The sequence below is a fragment of the Garra rufa genome, chromosome 25 (assembly GCF_049309525.1).
Source record: "Garra rufa chromosome 25, GarRuf1.0, whole genome shotgun sequence".
NCBI lineage: Eukaryota > Metazoa > Chordata > Actinopteri > Cypriniformes > Cyprinidae > Garra > Garra rufa.
Genome location: NC_133385.1, coordinates 37,941,981 through 37,963,479, shown reverse-complemented (window position 1 = coordinate 37,963,479; position 21,499 = coordinate 37,941,981). Strand labels below are relative to the sequence as shown.

Below are 21,499 nucleotides of genomic sequence, written 5' to 3'. Positions count from 1 at the left end.
TGAAGCTACTTTTAGTCTTACTTTTAGTCTGACTGTAGATAAATATAAATGTTCAAAGCTTTGTGCAATATTAATTAAAATATGTTTTGTGTGTTTGTAGAATTGTTGCAGAATTGCAGAATCATTCTGTTTTTACTTTGTAAAGGTTGTCTATGGTTATTTTATGTAATTATTTATTTATTTTAAACATTTAGCAGATGCTTTTATCCAAAGTGACTTACAAAAAATATGTTATTATAAAATAAAACAAATAAAACCACAAAAAGCATGCAGCACACGTTAGAAGCACATTTGTGCAGCAGAGCAGCTCTCTTGCACTATATGATATGACAGACAACTTGTCTAGTCTTGAAAATTTTTGGGTGTGAGTTCGGTTATAGAATGTGGATGTCACACCCGTAAATAACCGTACTGTGTGTGAACACAACCATATTAAGGAGTCCAATACGGTATTGACAACCGCATTCTGCTGCTGTGTGAACATGGCCTTTTAAATAACTTTTTTCAGCAATCATCAAAGTGACGACGCTTCAAATAAAGATTGTATCAATTACAATGTAACACCTGAGAGACAAGAGACTTAAAAAGAGATTTGTTCAAAAAACGCTGATTCATTCAGGAATGAAATAAGTGAAGCATTTATGAGCAAGTAACTGAATCGTTTGTTCAACTTATTTTTTTTTTTTACAATTCGTTGTGTAGCATTCCAAGCTAAAAAGATTGACTTTACTTTAAGTGCAGACGCAATGTAAATGAAAGATTCATTGTGTAGTTTAGACAGCTTTATTGATTATAACAGAACTTTGTGAGATCTAAGATTAGTGACGCATTTAGTGATAATAAAGGGAGCGCACTTTGCACTTTCCAGGGTATATAATCCATTCAGAATTTTGTATTGATTTTGTATGAAATGGCAAAGTGATAGTTACCACACTAGGAAAGTTACCACACTAGGAAAAACAGAACAAAACAGACCACAATACTGATATTGTGGTCTGTTTTGTTCTGTTTTTCCTATTGTGCTTCCCCCTGTGTTTCCAGTTATTTGCTTGTTCCTTTGTCTCCCACTTTTGTTCAGTGTAAGCTGGTTTAATCTTGCCCGTATTTGTACTTCCCCTTGTTATCCTGTTATGTTGCCACTCCCCTTTTTCAGTATATTTTTAGTCCTTTGTTCCTCAATCCCCTTATCCAATCTTAATGTTACATAGTGTTGTCATCCTTCCGGTTTTCTGTTTATTGTTTTAAATAAAATTACCAATTCGTCGTCACTCATGATTCCTGCAAGTTTCCTTCTGGCTTCTTGAAGCCTTTTTTGTTTGTTAAATATAAGTTTGTTTGTTTGTTTGTTTTTTAACAAACAGTGCCCAGCAGAAGACTGGTCATAGTTTGTTTGATCAATCTGCCTTCTCAAATTATCTTGACTTGCCTAAAATAAAATCTATAGATATAAAACAGTTCATATATAAACAATGTTAGTTTAAACGTTAAACCTAGATTAATGTGCATGATTAGAATATTTGTGCAGAGAGTGGAAGCTAAAGCCGCTTTGCATGAAGGCCTATTGCGTGTGCTTGAACACAGATCTCTTTCAGCTGCGTGGAAGGACACTAATCGCCATCAGAGCCGGTCTCGAAAGTGAAGTCTCGTGTTGTTTCCACCAGCGCGGCATTTTTTTCTTCACCATAATTGATGGATGTCTAAAATATAAAAATAAGGAGAGGCCTAAATAGGCCCGATGCCCGGCCCGTGTCTGAACTATAACATGAAAATTTGGCCCGAAGCCCAGCCCTAGGAGTGTAAAAAAGTTGGGCCCATCGGCCCGGGCTAAAATGCAGCGCTCTTATTGACTGCTTTGAAGCTTTGCAATTCGGTAGGGCATTGTTTAATGCTTACAGCTGAAAAAGATTTGTATTTCCCCCCCTCGATTCAAGAGTCAAATGTCTGCCATGGTAATAACCTTGTCTTACTGTACTGTAGTAAGCCCGAATAATATGAATTATTTTAACAACTGACAAACTTCTTTTAAAGTGCTACCTGAATGATTTTTATAAATTATAAAATCTCCTTTTAGAGTGCAATGTGAAATGAGTTAACTATTAATTAATTTTGGTAACTGAGAATTGAGAACTCAATCTCAATTTAGAGAGAAAAACATAAACATATAAAATTACCAAATAAGGACCTGATTTGCTGTAGACAATCTATCTGGAATGCAAATCAAGAGAAACAATAACACTAACAAGGTAATAATAGATTGTGTTCTGCTTAAGACGGTAACAATGAATCACACACTCTCTGAATAACAACATTAACAAATTAAATGGTCATCACTGATATTCAAAATCTGCATATATAATGACCTGCTAAACGAGATCACTAAATAAATACTTCAAAGTTTACCACATAGAATAAAACTAACGGTACCTTGAGTCCAGGGCCGTGCACAGACCTTTTCAGGGGCATGTGCTGAAACTGAAAAAAAGGCACCCCCAACCCCTCCACAAACCAAGGTTATTTTCGTAAACTGAAATAAAATAAAAACGTAAAAATAAATGAAAAAAATAAATAATCGTTTTCGTAATAATTACGTTCTCACCCCATGGCAGAAAAATAAAGACAGCGACCTGAACAGCACCTGCTTTAAATCTAGGCTACTGCATCAGTTTAAGGCATGTTTTATGATTAACCAATATACTAGAGCTGATCAATCTTTAAAGGATAGAGATTCAAACACCAAAGCGATCTCAGTTGTAAATGACAACGATTCCCCATGTATTAAACCTTTGAAAAAGTCTTACCGGAACATTCAAATCTGTACTTGCACTGCCGCTAACAGAGAGAGCAGTCATGTTTATCTAAAAAAAACTGCTTCACAAAATGTCTTTTCAAATACAGTCATTCATATTATCACAGCAATACTCTTATTAAAGATCATAGTTTGGATATAAAATTGATGTCTATGGTAGAGATCAAAATAAAAGTAACGTACGTTTGAAAGTAACGTTTGTGTCGATTGCATTGTTTCGCCACTAGGTGGAAACAAGTAACTGTTAAAAGATGTATTTGTCATTAAATAGAGAGACTAATTCAAAAATGCAGATTCATCCAGTAATGTATTTTGGAGCAAGTCATTTATTTATTCAAACCTCTTTTTCGTAAATTTAATATTATAAATTGGTGTATTAAATACATTATATTAAAATACAAATATTATGCATTAAATGATTAATAATTCATTCAAATGAATTAAACTCTTTTAAATATACTGCAGCAATTGATATTTTGTCTCACATTAGTTTGCTTGGTTTAGAATTGGGAGGAAATCATGATCTCTGTTTGAAAAAACTAAAACTCAAACTAAACTATATAAAAACTAAATAGAAATGTGTTCACAATAGAAACTAAATTAACACTAACAAAATTGTTAATGAAACAAATAAAAACTAAACTAAATTTTATAGAAAATTTGAAAACTATATCAAAATAAAACAAATTTAAAAAAGCAAAACTAAATTAACCTTGCCACGAACTCATACACCACCAAAAAATAACACAATAATATTCTTATATTATATTTAATTAGTAGCCTATTAATAACTTTTCAGCAGATAGCCATAAAATCAAAGTAGAAATTTCTTATAATATATTTTAGTATAGCTGACAACTATCACTCGGTTGCTTTGTGCCAAACTCAAATGCAGTTACACCGCAGGTTTTTGACCAACGAATGTGTGCAATTTGTCCATCATTAAAACGACGACATTACATTACGTCAACATCACGCGGTGTGGTGATGCATTATATACGAACCTTTATATACATACTAGTGTTTATTTCATAAAGACAACTTGCACTTATTCAAACAACAAGATATTTTACCATTACAAGACGAAGACGTTCATCTGTTTCTGCTCTATGACTCGCGCTCAGGGGGCGGAGTTGTAAAGTTTGAATGACAGTTTGAGCGGTTCTAAGAGATGCGCTTTTAATGCTTTTAATTGGTTAAATATTTAAAAAAAAAAAAAGAAAAACAGACGTAACGGCTTACCAATAGCATTGATTTATTGAAAATTTAAAAATTTAAAAATTTAAAAATTTAACCCCCCCCCCCCCCCCCAAAAAAAATAGGGCACTTCCGAGTGTAATTACAAAGAGGGCATGTGCTCTGCACAGGTTGAGCCCTACCTGTGCACATCAGCCAGGGGTTAAGAGGAAGCATATATCAAAAAACTACAAAGAACTACAAAGTTCTGGCCGGCAACAGCCTATGACGTCACCGCCCGGCACAACCACAGTACAAAAGGATGCCGGTGGAGCACAACATCCGCTTCTTCATCTGAAGTTGACGTATGAAGCATGGCGAAGGGACTAGAGGACGCATTGTCTTGTTCCCTTCTCAGGGAACCATGGTTACACACATAACCTGTGACGTTGCCTTCCGAAGGAACATCGCACTGCGTGCTCTAGGGTCGTTTGTGGGGAACAGTGTACCCACGCTCCCATGCTGAGGGGAATGCCAGCCAGAAAGGGCGAGCACTAAGTACCAACTCCACCAGGATAGGGAGCTGCCCCAATGATGATTGCCCTATGGCCAAGAAGCCTGAGCTGCGTTCCTGAAACTTACCTGTTGGGGTCTGAAATCAAGACCAGGGTAGAGAAGGCTTGGAATAAATGGAGCGGGGCCCAAGGAAAGAACCGGGGCCTAACCAACTCAGAGAAAGAGAACGAGGCTGTAGCGCGTAACCCTTACCATACAGGATTTCTAGGAGCTACCCCTGACAGCATAAGGGTTAATGGCCCAAGGTGGGGCCTGTCTAGTCCCAAGGGCAGACAGAAATGGGATCCAGCTTAGCAAAGGGGATCGGACATTTCAAAGGATAGTAGAACGGATCTACGAGATGACAGCTGTCAGGCAGAAACCGAATGGCAACACATCGTGGTTGGAAATGCGGTCATGGCATTTTAGGCCCTCAAGACAAGCTTGAACCGGAAGAGAGGTCTTGTAGCTTAACCTCAGCTAGATGAAAGTAGCTTTTGCCTATAGAGAAACCTGGAGAGCTATAGTCCCTTAGAGCCATAGCAATCAGGGAGGGTTTCCTCAGAAACACTTCTCGCTTGAGCACAGTTGAAGGCCGTGCCCTCAAAACCCCCTCCTCAGGGGGCAGGCACTGATTCAACCGTAGGGCAGCAGAGCAGAGCTGCTGCAAAACGGTGGTTTAAGTGAAGAGGAACACTAGTTCGTACCATAAAAGGTAGGAGGTATGATGACTGGGTGGATACCCCAAAATGGGATGCCCCTCAGGGCGGAATGCCCCAGAGGGGAAGAGTGAGGTCGCTCAGCACCTCAGCAAGAGGGACCCAGACTCTGGAAGTTGAATGAGGTTGTGGTAAATGTTACTTAAGCCAGAAAAAGGCCCCTCGGGGCGAAAACCTGGATAGTATGTTCTGGCTGGGCAGCTACTCAGAGTGTTCAACCCGAATGAGGGACCCGCGGTTCCTAGAGCTGCAGTGTTTTACTATAGACTGACGGCTTCCCAGGGAGCTTCCGTAAAAGCCAGGAACAGGCTACATGATCCAATGGAAATGGGCCGGAGAGGACTACCATACAGATTGGATCTAGAGTCAGCAGACGCCATCACAGTAATCAGTAACAGAGAGGGGGAGAAGAGATCCCTTTCCTGAAACAAAGTAGACAGAAAACACTGCAAAGTAACAGAACACTTAGCCTCGACATTTTCTCTTTCTTTTTTCTTTCTTTTTCTGATATGCTTCAGACACGAGTCCACAGCCCACAAGCTAGAGGGGGAACCTTTTAAACTTTTACACAGCCTGTAACCCAAAAGTTCATGTTTCTTCTCCATTAGCGTTAATCAGACTGACGCTTCACATAGAATGTCCGCCAAGTGTACACACAGCGCTATTGGAACATTAGACTAATTTTGGATTTGTTAGATTATTCTAATTTGGTGGAATCAGAGGCTTTAATTGTCTTGCTTGATTTCCATAAATCTTTTGATACAATCGAGCATAATTTTATGTTTAGGGCTTTAAAAGTTTTTGGTTTTGGGGAGAGATTTATTTCTATTATTGAAATGTTTCATAGAGGTATTAATAGCTCTATTAATTTATATCCAAATACTTCTAAAAGATTTCCTATTTGTAGAAGAGTGTGCCAAGGTTGTCCTATATCTCCTTTTTTTTTTTTTTTTTTTTTTTTTCTTCTAGTAGTTTTAAAATTTTGAACTCTCCAACTGTTGAAGGAATTACCATCTTTAGTAAAGAAATTAGATTATCTCAGCTTGCAGATGATACTGTTATCTTTTTGAGAGACAAAGAACAGTTGCCCACTGCTTTGCAGGTAGTAAATGCATTTTCTGGTGCTTCTGGATTAATGCTAAATGTAACAAAATGTGAAATAATGTCTCTTTATGAGTCACAAGAAAAAGTTTTATATAATATCCAGATTTAAAAAAAAAGATAAAATATTTAGTTAACAGGAAATCTCTTTATATTTACAAAGTTGGATGGATAAAGGTATTTATTTCTTATCTGATATTTTAGACTTGTCAGCCCATTTGCTTTCTCATGAATCTTTCATGAAGAAATGGTCATTTCCAATTAAATATAAAGAATACTATTATGTAATGAAAGCTATTCCCACAGGCATACTGATGTTGATGAGAAGCTATGTTGTCATGCAATATCCATAGAACTGAACCTGTACTTTATTTAAATGGAGTAGATATTAATAGTAAAAAGTGTACAAACAAATTTATTAGATTACTATTTTATTAAAAAAAAAAAAATAGAGCTCTAAAGCCTAGAGGAATTTTTTTGGAATGTTTGCTCTACAGATATTGTGTGGAAAAAAGCGTTGTTGCTCCCATTTCGATTTTGTATACCAAATAAACTTAAGGAATTGCATTTGAAAATCCTACATAATATTTATGTGAGCAATTATACTCTTTCAAAATTTAGAGATATTGATGAAAACTGCTCATTTTGTTTAGATCAACCAGAAAAAATTGTTACATCTTTTTTTATGAATGCTATCATTCAAAAACATTTTGGGAAGAGTTATCTTTGTACGTCCAAGAGAAAACTGGTTATAGTTGTGACTTGACCTCAAAGGATGTTCTAATAAATTTTGAATCAAAAAGTATATCTGAAAATTTCATATTCATAAAAGTAAAATAAATAATTCTAAACCTTGTTTAAAGGTTTTTATGATTGATACATTCATATAGTTTCACTTCAATGCATCGGTAGTAAAAAAATGTAAAGAAACAATTGTATTTGCTAAAGAGTTAAAGTTGATTGTAAAGTGAAATTATATAGCCTACATTGTGATTTGGAATATTGACATTTGTATTTATCATTTTTTTTTTTTTGTCAAATTGTATCTTTGTACATGTATTTCTAAAATGTAAATTGTAAACCCTATATTTACATTTTTTGTTATTTTTATTTATTTTATTGTCTTGTTATGTCTTGTTATGTTTGTATATGTTTTTGTTGTAGTTTGTAAAATAAAATAAAAAAAACACACCGCGACAACAGCGCCCTCTACGGACGTAAAAGTGTCATTGAGGTATTTAATGGTCATTTACACCTTGAATATTAAATATGTTTAATAAAAGACTGCAGCAATTTTTAGTAGAAACCAAATACGTAAATTACGTGTTTTCTTGCGCAGCAGTTGGTCATTCATCCACATGTAACGTAAACAAATAAATTACTTTAATTTTAGATAAATCATCAAAGATGTGGTCGGTGAGGTTCAGCATACAAAACATATAGCCTACATCTATTTTGTGCTAAGTATTCTACAAATATATTCACATATTTATGTGCTCAATAAAAATACCCTGTAACTACTTTTTATACTAAACTGGTATACCTAAAGTGTGCTAAAATGTAACAGCGAGTTTTGTGCTTAATACACTTTATTTACTAAACTGAAGATATCGCTACTGTATATTTGATTGTGTTAAAGTCGAAATATTGCAAGTTTACTTCAGATATACACTTTAAATATCTTGCATTTAAAGACCGATTATTATACAGTAATCATACAATCTTTATTAATAGTAATAGGCATACTATTAAGAAATGTGCATTGTGCAATAAAATACTCCAAATTAAGATGAATTATCTTTGGATTCGAATTTTACTTTGAAATGAAAGTATTTTAAATAAATCAAATAGAAAACGAAAGTGTTTTTTCTGAAGCCAGTTGTTCCGGAAGCGGGTAATTTATCAAACAGTAGGCTACTTAGACAACGACTCCGTTATTTCACTGCAAAAAGCAACGTGAGTGAGAGATTGTCTGGGCAAAGCTTGAAATCTTGAAATCCGACATATTAGTAATTATAGATTAAAAATAAATAAATATTTAAATAAATGCGGAAGTAAAAACTTCTAGTGAGTGTTTACTGAAAGCCTTGTATTTCAGCAATATGTACAAAGTTCTTCGATTTTTTCTGCTTCTACTTCCAATAGCTGCTTCAAAAGGTAAGATTTTAGAAGACTTATAAAATTTACTTAATTTGTTTGCACTTAAAATGTGCACTCCAAATATGTTCTTAGACCAAGATTAACCGCTTCACACAATGCTACAGGATACAGCATTGGCAATGACAGCAGCAAAATTAAATGGAAGATTACAGATTAACTAGCGTAGCTACAAGAGCTGTTAATGGCAGAGCAACAGTGTGTATGGTTCTGGTTCCGGTTGGCTATTGCATGCATGACTTTGACTAAATAAAAATACATTTTATAAAACACGTGCACTTTTTTTTTTTTCACACTGATGACTTTGTTTCCAGTTTTGAGCATATTTGACTGTTGATCCAAAAAAGAACTTGATGGAACATATATCAGTTGTTTATCATACCACAGTTTTGATAATTGTGTTGTTGTTTTCTATTTCCTGTTGTTATTTCCCAGGCTCTCACTCTTTAAGGTTCCTTAGCACATACATCAAAGGACAAACAGCATTTCCTGAATTTAGCTATGTAGTGATGCTGGATGATGTCAGAGTTCTCTACTATAACGGTGAAACGAAAACTTTCCATCCAAGAGGAAATACAACATCTGAAGCGGATGTGTTTGATTCAGTGTTCCTTGAAATAAGTGATGTCATACATAGAGATTTAATAGACAGACGGATAATAGCAAACTCGAGTGAAACTGATCGTGAGTATTGTAATTATATGTAGGTATTTAAATTCCGATCAAAAAGGCTTGCCATTTTAAGAAATATAAATAATAAATAAATATTAGAATATAAACTAAAATAGTAGTAGTTTTAATATTAACAACAATGATTATTTGTATTGCAATATTTTGTGACTGTGAAATGTCTAGAAATATTTTTTTTTTCATGTGCTGTTGTGCTGTAAATACCATTTCAAAACGTTTCCTCTCTATTCAAGGTGTCCTTGCCCTTCAGAGGCTGGTTGTGTGTGAGTTGAGAGACGATGGTGAACCAGGACAAATGATCACACGGGATGCTGTCAGAGGATCCACCACTGATGAACTGCTATATGTTGACAATAATTTTACATATCAGGGCACATTAAATGTCTCAGCTCAATTGCTGAAAGTCCATCTTGAATTCGGCAAGTATAGACATGAACATTTATACCGCCCATACTGCATCAAGACACTCAAGGGTTACCTTGAAAGAAGAAGAAATCAAGTCGGTAGAAAAGGTACAATGACTCCCAGCCAATCAAGTAAAGAAAAGTGTTCTCATTTAAATTTAGCTTTCTAAATTACATTTAGCATTTATCAGGTTACTATATAATTAAATGAATATCTGTTTTTTTGTTTTGTTTTTTGTCGTTGTTTTTTTCTGCAGTGAAACCCAGACTCAGACTCACTCAGAAAGCAAACTCATATTCTGGAGGGTTTCGTGTGAGTTGTTTGGCAACAGGGTTTTACCCTCGTCACATCAACCTGACCCTGTTCAGAGACGGGCAGCCTGTAGCTGATCATGAGATCACTGGAGGAGAACTGCTGCCCAATAATGACGGGACGTACCAGATGAGGAAAACTCTGGAGATCAGTGCTGCAGACAAACACAAATACACCTGCTCCGCCACACACCTAAGTCTGGACAACAAACTGGACATTGATTTGGGTAATACTTTGGAATTGTAAAGTATCCCAGTATCCAGTGTATCTAATCTGTGTGTGACCTTTTACCATGTGTATTTCAGAATTTGATCCAGGTGACCCATTTAAATCAGTCATTCCTACAGTGCTGATAGTTTTGGCTCTGGTGTTGGTGTTAGGAACTGCAGCTGTCACATATAAATACAGGAAGAGGCGAACAGGTAGGACAAAAACTAAAATGAATGATAATCAGTCCAGTTTTGTTTAGAAAATACTTGATTCTCATCAATAACATCAAACTTTTTGTAGATTCATCTACAACTGATTATTCTGCGGCATCTAGTAAGTTTATTTTTGATAAGTATAAAAATGAAAGTATTTTAGTATATTTTTGTGAATATTCTGTTCTTTAAAACTTTTGTTTTCAGCATCTGATGAACATGTTGAAAAAAAAACATGATCAAATTAAAGATTGACCTATAGGAGGCAGGTGGCTGATGGGTAGAGGACTGAGAGGAGGAGGAGAGAAGTTGACTGCAGAACTTCCTGGAGACAGATGGCTTGCGGAAGAAAGAAATCGGTGAACTGTGATCACAACATGCACTGTAAAAAAATTCCTGTAAATTTTACAGTAAAATGCTGGCAGCAGGGTTGCCAGTCGGTTACTGTAATATTTACAGCAGCATTGCTGTAATTTAATCTACAGCATCATCCTGTATTTTCTGATTACAGCAAATAACTGTATTTTTACATGGTTGTGTTTTTTTTTTACAGTAAACTACTTTAATTTGTGTATTCTTTATTTGCAGTATTTATTTTCCAGATTGCTGAATATTAATGACTAGGAATTTAAACAAATTATTAACTGCATAAGCTTTAAACAATATTTAACTGCATAAAGTGTTGTATAGTATGAAACTCAGTACACCTATTATTTAATAAAAACAAAAATAATAATTATTTGACACATTTTAATCTTGAAAAACAGGTCCAATTGCATTTAACATATAACTCTTAAATCTGCATGAAAGAAATGTCATAGAGCAGTGTATTTCATATTATATTGAATTCCAAAATAAATTGGGCATGAACATATTTACTTGAAACATATATTACCCAGCAAAATTTTAAGTTTAACCAATATTTAGCCAAAGTTTAACCAACATCAAGTTAACCAACATGGTCATAATTACATGGTTCTAAATACCACAAAGACAGTGAGGAATTTAAAGCACTTCATGAACAGTCCAACAAGGCCCCAAGTGAGTCCAACAAAACTTCTGATCAAAAAAAGGAGAACAGTTCAGCTCCAGATGTTGCCACATACCAGCCCAGCCAGCAATGACTTGTGGGGCCCAGCTGGGTTAACTACGGGTTCCATGGGAACTGTGTGGGCATGGGCTTTGGCTGGGTGAAATCAGCGGGTCCCATGTAGGTTTTGTAGTATGAGTCCCACATAGGAAGCCCATATGAGCTGATTACATGGGTCACATAAGGGACAGGCATGGGCCAAGTGGGCATGGGTTTGATCTGGGAACACATATATGGGTCTTGCATGACATATTTATGGGCCAAGTGGGCATGGGTTTTATCTGGGAATGCATATATGGGTCCTGCATGGCATATTTATGGGCCAAGTGGGCATGAGTTTGAACTGGGAATGCATATATGGGTCCTGCATGGCATATTTATGGGCCAAGTGGGCATGGGTTTGAACTGGAAATGCACATATGGGTCCTGCATAGAAATTTTATAGGCCAAGTGGGCATGGGTTTGAACTGGGAACACAAATATGGGTCCTGCATGACATATTTATGGGCCAAGTGGGCATGGGTTTGATCTGGGAATACATATATGGGTCCTGCATGACATATTTATGGGCCAAGTGGGCATGGGTTTGAACTGGGAATGCATATATGGGTCCTGCATGGCATATTTATGGGCCAAGTGGGCATGGGTTTGAACTGGGAATGCACATATGGGTCCTGCATAGAATTTTTATAGGCCAAGTGGGCATGGGTTTGAACTGGGAACACAAATATGGGTCCTGCATGACATTTTTATGGGCCAAGTGGGCATGGGTTTGATCTGGGAATACATATATGGGTTCTGCATGACATATTTATGGGCCAAGTGGGCATGGGTTTGATCTGGGAACGCATATTTGGGTCTTGAATGGCATATTTATGGGCCAAGTGGGCATGGGTTTGAACTGGGAATGCACATATGGGTCCTGCATAGAATTTTTAAAGGCCAAGTGGGCATGGGTTTAAAATGGGAACACAAATATGAGTCCTGCATGACATATTTATGGGCCAAGTGGGCATGGGTTTGAACTGGGAATGCATATATGGGTCCTGCATGACATATTTATGGGCCAAGTGGGCATGGATTTGAACTGGGAATGCATATATGGGTCCTGCATGGCATATTTATGGGCCAAGTGGGCATGGGTTTGATCTGGGAATGCATATATGGGTCCTGCATGGCATATTTATGGGCCAAGTGGGCATGGGTTTGAACTGGGAATGCATATATGGGTCCTACATGGAATATTTATGGGCCAAGTGGGCATGGGTTTGAACTGGGAATGCACATATGGGTCCTGCATAGAATTTTTATAGGCCAAGTGGGCATGGGTTTGAACTGGGAATACATATATGGGTCCTGCATGACATATTTATGGGCCAAGTGGGCATGGGTTTGATCTGGGAATGCATATATGGGTCTTGAATGGCATATTTATGGGCCAAGTGGGCATGGGTTTGATCTGGGAACGCATATATGGGTCCTGCATGACATATTTATGGGCCAAGTGGGCAAGGGTTTGAACTGGGAATGCATATATGGGTCCTACATGGCATATTTATGGGCCAAGTGGGCATGGGTTTGAACTGGGAATGCACATATGGGTCCTGCATAGAATTTTTATAGGCCAAGTGGGCATGGGTTTGAACTGGGAACACAAATATGGGTCCTGCATGACATATTTATGGGCCAAGTGGGCATGGGTTTGATCTGGGAATGCATATATGGGTCCTGCATGACATATTTATGGGCCAAGTGGGCATGGGTTTGATCTGGGAATGCATATATGGGTCTTGAATGGCATATTTATGGGCCAAGTGGGCATGGGTTTGATCTGGGAACGCATATATGGGTCCTGCATGACATATTTATGGGCCAAGTGGGCATGGGTTTGATATGGGAATACATATATGGGTCCTGCATGACATATTTATGGGCCAAGTGGGCATGGGTTTGATATGGGAATACATATATGGGTCCTGCATGACATATTTATGGGCCAAGTGGGCATGGGTTTGAACTGGGAACACAAATATGGGTCCTGCATGACATATTTATGGGCCAAGTGGGCATGGGTTTGATATGGGAATACATATATGGGTCTTGCATGACATATTTATGGGCCAAGTGGACATGGGTTTGATATGGGAATACATATATGGGTCCTGCATGACATATTTATGGGCCAAGTGGACATGGGTTTGATATGGGAATACATATATGGGTCTTGCATGACATATTTATGGGCCAAGTGGACATGGGTTTGAACTGGGAATACATATATGGGTCCTGCATTACATATTTATGGGCCAAGTGGGCATGGGTTTGATCTGGGAATGCATATATGGGTCTTGAATGGCATATTTATGGGCCAAGTGGGCATAGGTTTGATCTGGGAACACATATATGGGTCCTGCATGACATATTTATGGGCCAAGTGGGCATGGGTTTGAACTGGGAACACAAATATGGGTCCTGCATGACATATTTATGGGCCAAGTGGGCATGGGTTTGAACTGGGAACACAAATATGGGTCCTGCATGACATATTTATGGGCCAAGTGGGCATGGGTTTGATATGGGAATACATATATGGGTCTTGCATGACATATTTATGGGCCAAGTGGACATGGGTTTGATATGGGAATACATATATGGGTCCTGCATGACATATTTATGGGCCAAGTGGACATGGGTTTGATATGGGAATACATATATGGGTCTTGCATGACATATTTATGGGCCAAGTGGACATAGGTTTGATCTGGGAACACATATATGGGTCCTGCATGACATATTTATGGGCCAAGTGGGCATGGGTTTGAACTGGGAACACAAATATGGGTCCTGCATGACATATTTATGGGCCAAGTGGGCATGGGTTTGATATGGGAATACATATATGGGTCTTGCATGACATATTTATGGGCCAAGTGGACATGGGTTTGATATGGGAATACATATATGGGTCTTGCATGACATATTTATGGGCCAAGTGGACATGGGTTTGATATGGGAATACATATATGGGTCCTGCATGACATATTTATGGGCCAAGTGGACATGGGTTTGATATGGGAATACATATATGGGTCTTGCATGACATATTTATGGGCCAAGTGGACATGGGTTTGAACTGGGAATACATATATGGGTCCTGCATTACATATTTATGGGCCAAGTGGGCATGGGTTTGATCTGGGAATGCATATATGGGTCTTGAATGGCATATTTATGGGCCAAGTGGGCATAGGTTTGATCTGGGAACACATATATGCGTCTTGAATGGCATATTTATAAGCTAAGTTTGGTTTGAACTGCAGTTTTACTAATTTACTAATTTACTAATTTTACAGAAAATAACTAACTTTTTTACAGTAGTTTTCTGTGATTTCAAATTACATTCATAACTTAGTAATATTACTAATAGTGGTGGGCCGTTATTGGCGTTAACGTGCTGCGTTAACGTGAGACTCTTATCAGGCGATAAAAAGAATATCGCCGTTAATCTATTCTCAAAGTTGGGTTGGGAACTGGGTCTAAACTACGCAAGATATGATGACTTTCACCTTGATATTTTAGTGCGGATGACGTATACCTATAGCCACTGTAGGAGGTGAGAACGAGTCTTCAACCTGTGTGTATGCCTACTGTGAGTGTGAAATGACCACATCAAACGAGACGTGCAAACATGGATGCACCTACGAAGCCGCCGGGTTTGCTTCAGGGCAGGTGCGTTGCTAGACCCTGCACGTGCCCCAGTAAAATCTCAAATTTGAGTTATAATTTACTTTGATAATCCCGAAATAAAGACATTAAACTATATGCAACAACTGAATTGATGCTTCTAAAAGCAAAGCAGTTTAATCGAAGACTATGCACACAGATATCCATGCCCGCACGCGTCTGTGTATTTAAGGGGAACGCGCACGTCATGCAGCCTTTTGCGCAGAAGTACTTGGTTACACAAGTTTGTATAGTTAATTATGTTGTAAATGCAATTGTCAAGCAGTTTGTGATGCATTTTGGAAACAGGAGATGAGTGCCTGATCTAATGTGCCACCTGGCTTGAGAAACCCATTCTCAAAGACTACCTTTTAGTCATTATTTGGGTAGCACACATATTCGGATAGCCTTCATCAGAATTCAAATTAGCCATTTTAATCTAGATTAATCTAGATTAATTTCAAAATTACAGTGAGATTAATCTAGATTAAAAAAAAAATCTATGCCCACCACTAATTACTAACAATATCTGTAAACTAACAACTTGACTGTTATTTTAGGTCCTATATCATTAAAGGCAAATTACATTTTTTTTCTTTTTTATACAGGAAAATTACTTTTACAGTATTTTTTGTGTTATTTTAAATTGTTAAAAACTTTGTAAAATTACAAACAATATCTGTAAATTAACAACTTAACTATTATTTTAAGTATTATTCCATTAATGACAAATTACAGGAATTCTTTTTTTGCAGTATTTTTTCTGTTTTCTTAAATTACTTACACATTGACATAAAATTACAAAAACAATCTGTAATTAAATAATGTAGCTCATTAAGGTTTATGTCTATACTAACAATTTAATGTTCTTTTTGTACACCGTGTTCCAAATTATTATGCAAATTGGATGTAAGTGTCATAAACATAAAAAAAAATTGTTTTTCAATTAAACTCATGGATGGTATTGTGTGTCATGGCTCTTTGGATCACTGAAATGAATCTCAGACACCTGTGATAAATAGTTTACCAAATGAGCCCAATTAAAGGAAAATTACTTATGAAAGGATGTTCCACATTATTAAGCAGGCCACAGGTTTCAAGCAATATGGGAAAGAAAAAAGATCTCTCTGCTGCCGAAAAGTGTCAAATAGTACAATGCCTTGGACAAGGTATGAAAACATTAGATATTTCACAAAAACTTAAGTGTGATCATTGTACTGTGCAGATTTGTGGCTGATTCAGAGCACAGACTGGTTTGTTCAGGAAAAGGCAGAATGAGGACGGTTTCTGCCAGACAAATTCATCAGATTAAGAGAGCAGCTGCTAAAATGCCATTACAAAGTAGAAAACAGGTATTTGAAGCTGCTGGTGCCTCTGGAGTCCCGCGAACATCAAGGTGTAGGATCCTTCAGAGGCTTGCAGTTGAGCATAAACCTACTATTCGGCCACTCCTAATAATGCTCACAAGCAGAAATGGTTGCAGTGGGCCCAGACATACATGAAGACTCATTTTCAAACAGTCTTGTTTACTGATGAGTGTTGTGCATCTTTGGATGGTCCAGATGGATGGAATAGTGGATGGAACATGTCCCAACAAGGCTGCGACGTTAACAAGGAGGTGGCGTTTTGGGCCGGAATCATAGGGAGAGAGCTGGTAGGTTCCTTTAGGGTCCCTGAAGGTGTGAAAATGACCTCGGCAAAGTATGAAAATGAGAAACTCATTGTGTGGCCACCATCCTCCCCTGACCTCAACCAGATTGAGAACCTTTGGAGCATCCTCAAGCAAAAGATCTATTAGGTTGGGAAGCAGTTCACATCAAAACAGCAGCTCTGGGAGGCTATTCTGACATCCTGCAAACATATTCCATCAGAAACTCTCCAAAAACTCACAAGTTCAATGGATGCAAAAATTGTGATAGTGATATCAAAGAAGGGGACCTATGTTAAGATGTAACTTGCCCTGTTAGGATGTTTTTGATTGAAATAGCTTTTGATTTCAGTAAATATGACCACCTAATGCTGCAAATTCAGAAAATGCCAATTTTCAGTTCTTTACAACCTATAAAATGTTTTAACTCTGTTGTGAATAATAATTTGGAACAGTGCATTTTCAGTTTTTTATTTTTGAAATAAATACTGTTATCATTAGGAGGTTTGTTCAATAAAATTCAAATTATACCCTATGGTTGCTAACTTAAAAAATTATACTGACTGTCATTTGCATTGACTAATTATGAAAATCGGAGAAAGATATCATTTGCATAATAATTTGGAACACGGTGTAATTTGAAAGTAAATCTTATTAGTTTTTATTTAGGTGTATTTTACATTAAAACTCTGTAATTCTAAAAAAGTAGAATATGTATAAAATAGAAAATCAGTCTTAAAATCCACAAATCATGTAACCATGCAATAAAAATGTATTGCATTACATTTTTTTATTTTTATAAAGAAAAAATTAACCAATAAAGAGTGAGTGTATAATTTATTTGCATTAGTCGTGTCAAAAAGCAATACCACAGTAGTCCAAATGACAATACGTTTGCAGTCCTCTCTGGTGGAATATACAGTAGGATGATAATTTAGTGTGGGAAGCAGTGCATAATTCAAGTTGTTAAATGCTGAAAAAGCTAATGACGCGCTTTCTTATTTAAATCACGCATTACCGGCTGAAAGTGAAACACGGCAAATTGCAATCTATGACGGTACTGGCGACAGCCAATGAGCGTTTGATTATCGCTGCCTTTGATTATTCTGGCCAATGACTAGTAGGGAGCCGTTTCCCGGTTAAATTTGAATATGCTGATCGGCTTCTGTTGCAGTCTGTTTCGGTCATTTCTCTAGCAACGGCTTTCACGTGGATTATTTTACGTCTGACTGTTTAATTCATATTTTGAGCGAGTTTTGGTTGTGGGATGAAGATTGAGAACAAACAAACGCGAATATGGACTTTTACCAGCAGCTAAAGATCATGCAAACTGCAAAAGGTAAGTACCTTTTACTATTATATAAAGTTCTGTTACGCTAGTTACATTAAGGTACTGAAGTGATATACTAATCGCGATTACATATCTTAGTATCCTACCAGTGTGTGTTACTGTGTTTTGTTAGTATTAACTAATACTGTTAGCTGCGGCTAGGCGCTAACGTTATATTTATGTCTTGCCGAGAATATATGTAGTGAAAGAAATCTGCAGCTCACTTGAATAGTCAAATACAGACAGTTTACTTAAGATGTAACTGACCTAAATACAGTCACTAATGTTTTGATTCAAGATTAACAAACCGGTTAGGTGTCAGTTACTGGATCTGTGCATTTTCTTCTTAAAGTTACAGCAGTATAATTAAGCCTAACGTTGCCAGTCGGTCTTAATTATAATCAAACAACAAAATACTAAAGATAAAATCATTAAATGTACTTAACTTGCCTTTGTATTAGTCCTATTGTTTGTAACTACTTTGATCGTATGTTGAATGAAATACAATATTATAAATAACTATACTGTGATATATTACTATTGTGAAATAATATGGTCATATCGTGCACCCATGCTAGTTTTAAGATCAAACTCATAAAATGTGACAGAACTTCAAAATGAGTAACCTAAGAACACTGTTATGTGAACTCATCTGACAGAGAGAGGACCTGAAAGCATGATCATTGGACTCCATGGAGAAGAATACTATGTAAACCAGGATTTTGGATCAGCTGTGCAGATTTGGCATGGAGCCGGTGAGTACATTTTCGCAAGCCCATGTCTGTCAGTAAGTAGATAATGTCAAACAAATTAATTTTAATTTAATTGATTGCTTGTGTGTGTGTTTCCCCTTATGATCCAGAAGTTTTGGGAATGAAAATCTTCTAATCTTCAGAGGAAGTAAGTATTCATTTTACATTAAGACACACTAACATAAATTTATTTTTAAAGGAAAGTTCGTAGTATTTTTCTTCAGTTTTTGTTTTAAATTTGTTTTTGTTTTGTTTTTTACCCCCAGCTGATTCAGCTGATTCCTGGCCATTTGGAGGATGACTGCTCTTTATCTGGTGTGTCTGTCACTTCTGGTGCAGAGTCATGGACCTTTTGTTGTATGTTTTGGTTTCACTTATTCTCAAACTACATTAATTATCAGAGCTACAGTGGTGCCCAAAATTATTAGAACACTAGTATTTAAACTACCTTAACTAATGGTTTAAACTTATTTCATTTGCTATAGTGTGTCAGTATGAAATATCAGTTTACATTTCCAAGTGTTCATTTTGCCATTAATTATAATAATCAGTGACACAATAAGTATGAAAACAAACAGCGCTTCACACAGAGGTCTAATCTCATCATTTAAATCCAGAAGAACTGTGGCAACATCTCCAAGATGCTTAAAGAAACCTACCAGCAAAGCAGTACTGTTAAAAGTTTTAAGCACTTGTGTACAAATTCTGTAAAATGAGAATGTTGATAAAAATGTCATAAATGTTTTCTTTATCAATTAACTTTTTTTAACTAAATTAAATCAACATTTGGTGTGACCATCATCTTGTGTTTAAAGCAGCTTTTGCACTTGGTGCACTTGCGGATAGTTTTTCAGGTTTGCAGGTGGGTCTCTTGAAGCATCTTGGAGACGTTGCCACAGTTCTTCTAGATTTAATCTGTCTCAGTTTGTTCTGTTTCTTAATGTCATTCTGTGCAGAATGGATGATGATAAGATCAGATCTCTGTTTGGAGCACTGGCTGTTGTCAAACAAAAATCTTACTGGATTATTACATTTAATGGCAAAATTAATGTTTAGAAATATAAAATAAATGACCCATTGAAACACTACAGCAAAAGATAGACATAACTGAATTAAAATCATTTTTAGCTGGTAAAAACACTAGTGTTCTAATAATTTTGGACACCACTGTATTTGGAGCCCATGGGAGTCAGTAGAATATTGTGGATTAAAATAAAATGATGTGGATGAAATAGAAATGCATTTTCAGTTAAATTTCACCTCGGAGCTCTGAATAACTGGTAATGAAAAATTCAATAATCTAAATTTACATCTGAAACTAATAAAATTGTTAATCTTGACAATTTTGTAGATGTATTGGTTTTGTATTTATTCAGTTTTAAAGGACTAGTTCAATTCTGAACTATTTCCTGCTGATAATTTACTCACCCCTGTGTCATTCAAGATGCTTGTGTCTGTCTCTTTTTCTGTCAAAAAGGTTTTTGAGGAAAACATTCCAGGATTTTTCTCCATATTTAAATGGGAGCCAAGGGGTTGAAGGTCCAAATTTAATTGTCAATGCAGCTTCAAAGGGCTCTACATCATCCCACCCAAGGAATAAGGTTCACTGGGAACTTGTAAAGCCCTTTGAAAGCTGTATTGAAATTTTGAAACCTTTATCCTTGACCTTAATCCCACTGAAGTCCACTATATGGAGAAAAATCCTGAAATCTACTCCTCAAAAACTTTACTTTCTTTTTGACTTAAAGAAAGAAAGATATGAACATCTTGGATTACATGGGGGTGAGTGAATTATCAGGAAATATTTTCTAATAGTTTTAAGGTAAACATATATTTAATTAAATGTTTTAATGAAACTGTCCCATGTTCTTTTAATTTAATTGTGCTGTATTTCTTAAAAAAATAGCTGAAATGTAAAATGTAAATTTTATATGGCATTTGCACAGACTTTGTATTGCAGACTGTTTTTTGTCTTTTAAATAAAAATGTTAATTGTCCACCTTGAGCATGCTTTGACACTTTATTGAAGGTTTTTTATTGTAATTATTTGGGGGGGTGCTGACGGGGCGTCCGGGTGTGTGGCTAGGGCGAGGGGGCGGATTCCGGCACATCCCGGGGGGGCGTCTGGGGCGGCCTGGACCTCCTGGGCGTTGGCTGGCCCCCATGTGGATCCCGGGTGCAAACCCACTTTAAACCCCTTTGGGCAGGTGGGGACCAAATGGGTCTGTCATGAATTGCCCAATTAAGACCCACATAAGACCCTTACAGATCCCACTTAAAACCTACCTGGGCATCCACGGCGTGCCCCCATGTGGAGACCGGGTGGAAGCCCACTTTAAACGCCTACAGACTGGTGGGCCCCAAATGGGTCTGACATGTATTGCCCGGTTAAGACCCACATAAGACCCTTACAGATCCCACTTAAAACCCATCTGGGCATCCACGGCGTGCCCCCATGTGGATCCTGGGTGGAAGCCCACTTTAAACGCCTACAGACTGGTGGGCCCCAAATGGGTCTGACATGTATTGCCCGGTTAAGACCCACATAAGACCCTTACAGATCCCACTTAAAACCCATCTGGGCATCCACGGCTGGCCCCCATGTGGATTCCG

At 37.0% G+C, this 21,499-nt stretch overlaps 3 protein-coding genes across 3 annotated transcripts in view; 2 read left to right on the top strand and 1 right to left on the bottom strand.

Moving 5' to 3' along the window:
- LOC141302108 (uncharacterized) overlaps window positions 1-21,499 on the bottom strand; it is a 98,174-nt gene that overhangs the window by 6,747 nt on the left and 69,928 nt on the right. The window lies entirely within an intron of this gene.
- The window catches only part of LOC141302107 (uncharacterized), a 57,517-nt gene that overhangs the window by 13,866 nt on the left and 22,152 nt on the right, over window positions 1-21,499 (top strand). The window lies entirely within an intron of this gene.
- On the top strand, window positions 8,356-19,597 carry LOC141302196 (hereditary hemochromatosis protein homolog). The gene is made up of 6 exons (XM_073832380.1): window positions 8,356-8,514; window positions 8,950-9,198; window positions 9,438-9,716; window positions 9,866-10,147; window positions 10,227-10,343; window positions 19,557-19,597. Exons 1-6 carry the CDS (start codon window positions 8,460-8,462, stop codon window positions 19,595-19,597), a joined length of 1,023 nt encoding a protein of 340 aa, XP_073688481.1. The 5' UTR covers window positions 8,356-8,459.